General features: G+C 26.6%; 1 protein-coding gene across 2 annotated transcripts; it reads right to left on the bottom strand.

Moving 5' to 3' along the window:
* Window positions 1–901: 901 nt before the first annotated feature.
* On the bottom strand, window positions 902–7,941 carry LOC114401962 (probable galacturonosyltransferase 15). Of its 2 annotated transcripts, none has more exons than XM_028364529.1 (6): window positions 7,552–7,941; window positions 4,726–4,769; window positions 3,455–3,610; window positions 2,780–3,361; window positions 2,038–2,340; window positions 902–1,562 (listed from the first exon to the last, which is right to left on the bottom strand). In XM_028364529.1, exons 1-6 carry the CDS (start codon window positions 7,736–7,738, stop codon window positions 1,266–1,268), a joined length of 1,569 nt encoding a protein of 522 aa, XP_028220330.1. In that variant the 5' UTR covers window positions 7,739–7,941; the 3' UTR covers window positions 902–1,265. The 2 variants fall into 2 exon arrangements, with proteins under 2 accessions (XP_028220330.1, XP_028220334.1); XM_028364533.1 differs by having other exon boundaries at window positions 3,455–3,629; window positions 7,552–7,619.
* Window positions 7,942–9,668: the final 1,727 nt, after the last annotated feature.

The raw sequence follows: 9,668 nt of genomic DNA, 5'->3' as shown, positions 1-9,668 counted from the left end.
GGCCTCTTTTGACTCAAAATATCCTTCCGCATTTAACTTTTAGTAGAATTAATTTTTATAATTGATGTTAAAAGACTTATTTTTATTTAGAAATAAATTTTAAAAATTTATATAGAAATTTATTTTTATTTAAATAAAAATTAATCATTTATAGGATAAAATTGTAAATATATTTCTAAAATTATGTGGTATATACATCTAAAATTAACTTTTATATTACCTGGAAGCTAAAAAATTCACTAATTTCAAAAAGCAAGTTTATTCCTGAAGACTGTCACCATTAAAACATTATGCCTAGATACATATTACAAATATAAAATAAATTACATATTGATCAGTGTCTTCTATGGGCACTTTAATTTTCATTTTAATTTTAAATTTCCTCTTATTAAATATGTCGGAATTTTAATTGCTATTATTTTATTTAAATATAAAAAAATATAGTGTTCGTGAAAATAATGGAATGCATTTATATAGATGCATACTTAAAGTAAAGTAAGGATTAATTATTCAAAAGGTATAAGTTAAATTTAAAGAGAAAAATATAATCAGGATGGTACTTAAAGATAGAATAACTAAAGTTTAAACATTAGGATCACCAATAAAAATAATATTTATTATTAATTTTTATAAAACAAAAAAGTTGACATATATTAAAAAAATCATATAAACAATGAAAAAGGCTCCAACATTATAACTCTCTCGTATAAAGTCAACAAAATTATTTTAATTTTGTTAATCAAAATTTGCTTCAGCCACACTTATTGATCCTAAATATTCAACCTGCTTTTTTAATCAATTGATTTTGCATCTATATACCTAGAATCAATCTAGAAAATTAAAAATAATCGTACTGAAAAGGGTTAATATATAGTATGTAAGGAGATTTGATAACCATTAATTTAACTATACATTCAATTCAAGCAAGGATCTAAACTAAAAAATTAACAAGATACAAATGTTGTTCAAGTAAAACAATATCTCCAATGACATTAAGAAAAATAAAATAATTTACTAGACTACTGCATGCATTATGATGCTTGTATCTTCATATTCTTAAACTGCATGAGCTGCTGCTAGCTTCTTCTAACATGGTACGCGACGTATTGTATAGTTGCGTCATCTATTTGCTATTTATATATGGACATATGCATGGATAATTACCGTAAGTCAGAGACTGAAGGCAAGACCTTCTTCCCTCTTGTTCCATACGGTATCATTGATTCTATCTCAATATTGGAGGTGGAACAGTTAACTTTGTCTCTTCACACTATAATCCTACATTTGCTAATAAACTTATCGGAGAAATTTACATATCTAGTCCATAAACTTCGAACCTCAGGTAAACCAATTTCAAGCCACGGCTTTGCTGGGCCATTGAAATGAACAACAGCAGCAGTTTCCACTCTCTCTATGCTGTTGCCTATTTCTTCTGATCGATGGCGATAACCTAAATCAGTGACGAGCCATGATGTATCTATGGGGTGCACTTGACCCTCAAAAGCAATCAAGGCAGCTGGGAGCATTCCTGGATTCCATAATGTCAACCCAGACTGGACGTTCTGTGTCAAATTTCAAATCAGACAACTATACATGCAATTAATGATACTAAAAAACCAAACATGTCTACATTAGCAAATCTTAATTTTTTGTTTTTATCTCTTTTCTTGTCACTGTTATATATATCTACATATTATATCACATACTATATATATCTACACCTTTTTTTCTTTCATATATCTCTATTTCTCTCCAGGTGTCCATGTATCATTTTCGTAAGATAAGATATTATAATACAACTGCTTGATACTTCTTATAGTTCATACTAACTAATAAAAAAAAATTATGAACATTTCAAATCACTCGTGTTGTTGTTCATCAAGAATGATGAGACACCCTTAAAAAGGAAGAATGTGCAGTTGAAACATTATCTTGCTGGTTCCATTTTGAAGCATATATGGATATTAATTCGTCAAAACACATTTTATAGAGAAATGCAGTCGCCTAACTTCCTTAAATTCATCAACATATACTTACAAGTTTCAGCCATTGATGATAGGTCTTAGTAATATCTGATTTTCTCCAAGCTTCAAGATCAAATATATCCACGCCAAAGAGCCATGCACACTTATCACCGTCAAAGTTGGATGATATGATAGGATGTGAAAAGTTCAAGAAGTTGACGTATTTGTTTCCAGGGCAGCAACTGTTCTCACACCATGACTTGAACACTGAACCACTGACTTTGCCATTAAGATCTAGTTCCCACAAAGAAGATAGGTCATGTTGTACTACCACATCATCATCCAGCAATACTACCTTGTTTAGATCTGGAAAGAGCTGTGATGGTCCACAAAAATCAGATTATGAAACAATCATGAATCATCACTGAGCATTCGTGTTTTTATTACTAAAATCTTACTCAAGGTTTTAAATTGCGTACAGTCCTATATAATTTCGTTGAGTTCTTTGATATTGCAGGAAAGTGGAATGATTACCGATTTTGGTGGATGATATTTCTAAATCATGAAAGAGAATTTTTAAATAAGAAGTTAAAATTAATAATTTTTAATAAATTTTAGTAAAAACAAATGTCACTAGTATTCCTCTTATAGGAAATTGCGAATGAATACAGCCACAATTGTAATTGCAATCGCATTGCAGTTGCAAACACTACAGAAACCTTCCAACATTGAAAATGTGGTTGTAGACTTGTTTTTAAAACCTTGACCTTAGCATTAGGGCTGGCTAAAGAAAAAAGAAAACTAATATGTATTACCTCAGGGATATAGATGCGGAGATGATTCAACAAGGAAAGGCTGCTAGGCCTCAAAGCTTCCAAATATCTGTTATGGTCTTCACTATGGTCAAGCTCCTTTTGTTTATAGTTGCTGTAGTAGTGCTTCCAAATTAAGTTATTAGTTTCCTGCATATCCTTAACACCAGCGTTCACTTCTTTAGACCAATCATAGTGGTGTAACCCCCTAACTTCAACAACTGCTGAGTTAATAGAGTTGATGGCAAACCAAGTATGCATTGGAGTGAAAGTCTTCTTGTCAGTAACAACGTGAAAGACTAATCTTTCAGGGTTGGCTGAATTTTCAACAGTGGAGGTTACAACAACAGAAGCCGCAAGGACGTTGTCGGTTAGGAGAACAATGTGGTGAAAAGTGGGGTCAACGAGGCGAGAGACATGTTCAGGAAGAGGTAGACGAGATCGTGCAATGGCATTTACAGCGTATTCTTCAGCCAACTTCAAACAAAGACAATGCAGACTTTGAGGAACACCGTGTGAAGCTATATGCCAATAAAGTGACTCCTGCTTTCTAGCTGATTGCACCTCACGCTCCATCCGTAACAGCTACATATATATCAACATGACATATCAGACATTACACTATATCGATCCTAAGAGTAATTAACAACGTAAATAATCAGTAAATTTTGTGTGTACCATGGCTTTGGTCTTGAAAGCAAATGCCTTGAGGTCTTGTTTTGACGCCAACACTTTCACAAGCTCGTTAAATGACATTATTGCTCCTCCTTCGTTAGCATTGCCATCGATAACCTTTGCTTCTATTAGCGCTCTGGTCAGCTCATCTCTGAGTTTCTTCATGCATATACATACACTATCACCGTAAAAAACGGGAATGAAAGTTCCGGGAACGTAAAATTTGAGATAAAAGTTAAAATAATTTTCTCATTTAGTTTTTTCATATATATTTTTTCTTACTATAAAAACTATAATAAATTATAATACTTCCCTTTTTTTTTTAAGGGATAAAACTTCACTTAAAACTTACAAAGTTATAAATAAAACCATTTATGTGCTTTCACCAAAGTGTTAAAGTTTTTTCAATCAGTTTTATAAGATGATATTAGAATATTAATTTAATCAATCCTTACTGTCCTCGTTATTCTAAATAAAAACTAAATTTCAGCACATGCAATTTAAATAATTGATTCATTGTGGTGTCTAAATAAAAGTTCAATTTAAGCGTAATTTATAATAGTTGGTTCTCTGGCATGCAAGTCAAACGGTAACTAATCTTTAAGCGAATATATAGTCAAATATCATTTTTTATCAAAATATATTTCTAACCTATTTTCTCAAATTTTAAATATTTTTCTAACATGTGTTATATCCGTAAGATATTTATTACGGGCATAACAAATGTTAAAATCATGGATTATATGTTTAATGTTGTTGTCACTTATCATTCGATAGTCTCTCTTCTAAACTTTTATTTTGTCTTATTATTTTTTTTTTGTTGGATCCCCGTATGAATACCTCGCATACGACACATATCATCTTTCACGTCTGTGAGCTGGCAATGTTGGTATTTAAATTCATTTCATTTTAAATTTAAAGCATTATGGTATTTATCTTAACATTACTGTTGACTACACAATATAATAAGAAAGAGTTAAAAATCAACTGGTATTAGTGTTTACAAAAATAGACAGTTAAATAATAAGCTTTTTATTAAAAATCAATAAAAAAATACTAAGAATATATATTAGTGTACTTAGTGTTGCGTTGATTTTATACAAATAAATCATAGAAATTCAAAATTATTTATTCCAGCATTATCCAGCTCACCTTAAAACGAATTAATGATAATATAATTTATTAAAAATGAATACTTATAACGTTATAAGATGTTTATTCAACTAATTAAAATAAACAAGTCAATAAAAATAATAACAATAGATTGGTTCTACCAGATCGGCGTCACCTCCGCCGAAAAATGTCGATCCCACGCAATCTGCAACAATTACAATGGTTCATGTATAGATGTTGTCATCAACTTTTCAACAAAGATGAGCTCATTTTAAGGATGATTTAGGAGTTAAATTTATCTTTGTATAATTTTGAGTTAAACAGGGTAAATATGTAATTTTAATTTTGATATATCCTATCAGTGCGATGATTTTTATATACCACTATTAATAAAATAATAACTTAAGTATGACTTTTAAATTTATATATATATATATATATATATATATATATATATATATAAAATAAATTATAATGAATAACATAAAGAGTGAGACTTTCGTTCCATCAACTCTTGTAATTAAACACCTTTAACTATTTTTCTTCTCTTTTATGCGGATACGCATTTAACATATTAATTATCTTATCAATGAGAGAGAAAAATCCTTTCTATCATCTTAAACTAGTACTACTATCTTTTTAATTGTCTTTATTTATATATAGCTATTTTTTTAAAATGATATATATATATATATATATATATATATATATATATATATATATATATATATATATATATATATATATATATATATAACCAATGCTCCTATAAGAATACTAGTTAAAAAATTAGTAAAACAGAATTTTTTTTTTATTAAAAATAATACGAAAGCTCATTTAAAATTTATAGAAAAATGAATTTTTATGAATTCGGATAATTTTTTTTTTACTTTCTTAACCGATACCCTTAATCCTTATTGCATTGGTTAACGTTTTCCTTTATATATAATAATAATAATAATAATATCTTCTTAATTGCCTAGCTATCTTGATCTAATTTTTTTCTTCATATTAAAATTAAATATCAACAACTGTTTTTAAAGAAATTATTAATAATTAAAAACAAATTTATATCATAATTTAAACTGTTGACTATAAACTCAAAATATAATTTATAAATATTGTATTTATTATAAATTTTAGGTATGATATAATTTGAATATTAAAAAATATACCTAAAATGCTCATCTCATTTAATATATTAAAAAAATTATATATACCTATAATTTGAATATTAAAAAATGTTAAAAAATTTAGGTATAAATTTTTATTATTACAAAATACTCATCTCATTTAATACATAAACAAAAATGCTAGTTATCATAAAAATTAATAGTTTTAAATGATAAAAATATGGGAATGGTTAATAGGGTAAGAAAATTTTATAAATTCATTTAATTTTACCATCTGAAATTATATTTGTTTGATATTGTTATTAAGTAATGTTTGATAGGATAATTTTTCATTCTTCATTAAAACATTTTTCTAGAAATTATAGGAATTAAAAAAATTAGAACTGAAGAAAAAAATTATGAAATATTGATTTTTTTTTGTTTTAATTTTAATTTACTGAATAGAATTACACATTCAATTATAGAAAGGCAAATTTTTACTTAGTTTTACTTTAAAATATCGTAAATAGCTTGTAATATTCTAATAAGCTTTATGTTTCGTCGTTATATATTTAACATTTTTACACATGCAATTCAATTCATATAATTAATTTTTGATCGGTTTCAAAATAATTTTATTTTATGTATGAAATAAATAAATCAAAACATATAACATAATAAATAATAAAAATGTATAGCATAATTCAAATTATCCAAACAAACAAGTTGAACTAAATTTTTAACAATTTTGAATAGAATCAAATTTAGACTAAAAAAACAGTCATACCAAATTTGAATCGGAGTTTGAGTTAAGTTAATTAATTCTTATTTAATTAGTCAAGTCGAGCTTAATTCTGTTAACTCAACTTATTTAATTAGTCAAGTCCACATTCATTTGGTGTATTTTCGAACATATGACTTTGATGGAAAATGAACCTCCATATATGTACTTTTGTCATTGGAAGATTTATTTATTTTTTATTATTGAAAGGTTTTATCATTGGAAGAATTAAGAAATGACTTTGAGAAACAAATGAGGACATGCATGATATTTTTGTTACGATGGTAATTACGAAAATTTTAGAAACCTGGATCGAATTTTTTTTTATAAAAAAAATCTGTCTCATATTCACAATTGTGACTTTTTTACTACTCCATCACTTGTTTCTAATTTCTTATTTCTTTTAAAGTTGAAGTTTAACAAAAGAACACAATATAAATAGAAAGGCGACACTTCCTTTACTTTTAGATTCTTTCTTTAGTATTTAGGAAATTAAAATAATAAAATATTATGATTTAATTTCTAGCATAAAAATTAATTACAATGATTAAGATTCAATCTTGATTAGTGATTAAGAATTAGTAACCATTTCTTCTATAAAAAAAAGAATTAGTAACCATTAATTAGTTAACATCATTAAAAATGATAAATCTTAAGTTTAGATTGAAACAACTGCATGCATTTGTCTATGAAAAAATAAATATTAAAAAAAAAGAGAATGATATTGCATGTGTTTAGACTTTAGAATACTTATTAAAGTTTTAATTGCAGCAAATATTTGTTATTTATAAACATTTCATTTCAAAATGTTTCTTAAAAACACTAGTATTATTAAAGTAAATCGTTAACAGAATTTTGAAAAGTCCTTGACATTATGTTGGACCTAGAAGAAGACAAATGAAGCTGAAAATAGTAAGTTTTGGTATTTATTATTTTCACTATGATATGGTGTGGTACTTTGGTGTACACTGAAATTCATTCATATGTACTTGTCTCACACTCAACTGTTTTCCTTACCGAACTGTCTACTACGAAACAGTAAAAACAAGAATTACGAACGAAAAGTAAAAAAGAAATCGGAAAAGAAGAATTACCAAAGGTGGAGCACACCGCAGAAGATTCCAGCACCAAAACCGCCACTCTCACAAAGCTGAGCAGGAAGACGATTCCGAGGACCAGCACCGTCCGGCTGGAAATCCGGCGAGCGGCGACGGTGTCGGCAGGAACAGTTGTCTTGACGGATCCTTTTCGGGCGTCTTTGGCAGATACATAGAACTTCATCTTCTGAATTCCATTCGCCTATATATATCTAGCTAGCTTTCTCTCCGATCGAATCGGCACCGGATCTGTGTTGCAGTGAGATAAAGAAAGAGTGGAAATGCGAAAACCAAAGTCGCGGGAAATGATTATATTGCAAGGACACGTTGGTGTTGCGATCTCGTTTTTCGCATTATTTACTCTTTTGACACTCTTTCACCGACACCTCCATCACGTGCCAGCCACTTCTTTGAGATACAGTTATCTTCCTTTTACTTATGAGTTATGACCACATGCAGTATTTTCAATTTCATTTTTTTTTGTAGTATTTGATCACTTTATTTTTTTTAAAAAAATAATATATAAATTGATAGGCCTAATCAACATTTTATATATTATATTTTTATTTTTTATACGATTTTATTATTTTTTTCATTTATAAAAAGTGAAAATATTTAAAAATTAAAATAAATATTAATACTTCCTCCATCTTTATATATTAAACACTTTTTTTAAAATTTATTTACCCTTTTTATAAGATTTTTTCAAGTTATATCCTGTATTAATTTATTTTAACCAAAATACTCTTAATTTATAATACATATTATAAAATAATAAGATAAAATTATTCTCTCTATTATGAAAATTAGAAAAAATAACTAACACATATTAATTAATTTGGTAAAAAATAATTTTAATAAACAAAAAAGTAAGAGTACGAATCTCAATAATTTTGAGAGTATTTTAGAAAAAAAATATAGATTATTAATAAATTTAATGCTAATATTTTTTAGTGTGTGTAAATTATTTAAAAGTGTCTTAGAGTATCATTTTAAATTATTGAAATTTTTTTGTTTGAAAAATAATAGTGCTAATGATAAAATAAAATCTATTTATTTGCATGAATGAAACATAACAATTTTCTTGATTACATAAAAGTATTGAACAAGTACATTGAATGTATTTATTTTTCTCTTCAATTTTTTTTTAATTTGTTACATTTTTTATGATCCCTATCAATAATTTAAAAAAATTAATCTTATTAACTAATATCTTAAAAATATTGGTTAAACAAATAATAATAATATCATTTTAAAAATAACTTGGATATACTCCTATTAATAACAATTTTAATAACAGAACAAAATAAGATTTTTAATAAAAACTTATACTTTTAATTTTTTTTATTGATATACTAAAAAATAATATTTTAAAACTTTTAATAATGTACTATCTTTTGGAAATCTAACGTTTTTAATGACTATTAACATAGAAGTACGTCCCTCAAAAAGAGAAAAAAGAACTACTACCACTGTACCACTTTCACTCGTTTTTTTTTCTTTTCGAAATTAATGTTGAGGTTGGTGATTCTGTCTCCAACTTCTTGAGAACATATAAAAAATAAAAATAAAATCAGGTTGAATTATATAAATATAAATAAAATAAAATATAAAATTTTATTTATAAATTTAATAAATTTTAAAAAAATGAGAGGGGCAAGTACACCCTGAAATCAACATAGGTCTGCCACTGCTCTACGTGTTGCTCAATTTTTTCCCATGCACTTTTGTGCTCTTATATTTTTGTATCCATTTTTTAAATTACTCTATAGTTATTGATCATATTCTAAAACTATATATTATCGAATTATGTGTGCAACACAACGCTTGATGTACTCATGATCAGAAAACAGCAGAAAGCAATCACAAGTAAAATATCTAGCCTATAGTTATATATTTGGGCTTATTTATTTTAGAGAGAAAAATAAATAAGATTAATAGTTAATATTATGTACATATATAATAAATTATGAATTTTTTAAAATATTAATTATTGTTTTTTCATGAGATATACTTATTTTAGCTAGAGAAGCTAGCCAAACCTACATTCAGAAAATTATATATATATATATATATATATATATATATATATATATATATATATATATTCATGA

This window comes from Glycine soja, chromosome 2, assembly GCF_004193775.1.
Source record: "Glycine soja cultivar W05 chromosome 2, ASM419377v2, whole genome shotgun sequence".
NCBI classification, from domain to species: Eukaryota; Viridiplantae; Streptophyta; class Magnoliopsida; order Fabales; family Fabaceae; genus Glycine; species Glycine soja.
This window is presented reverse-complemented; position numbering and strand designations above follow the sequence as displayed.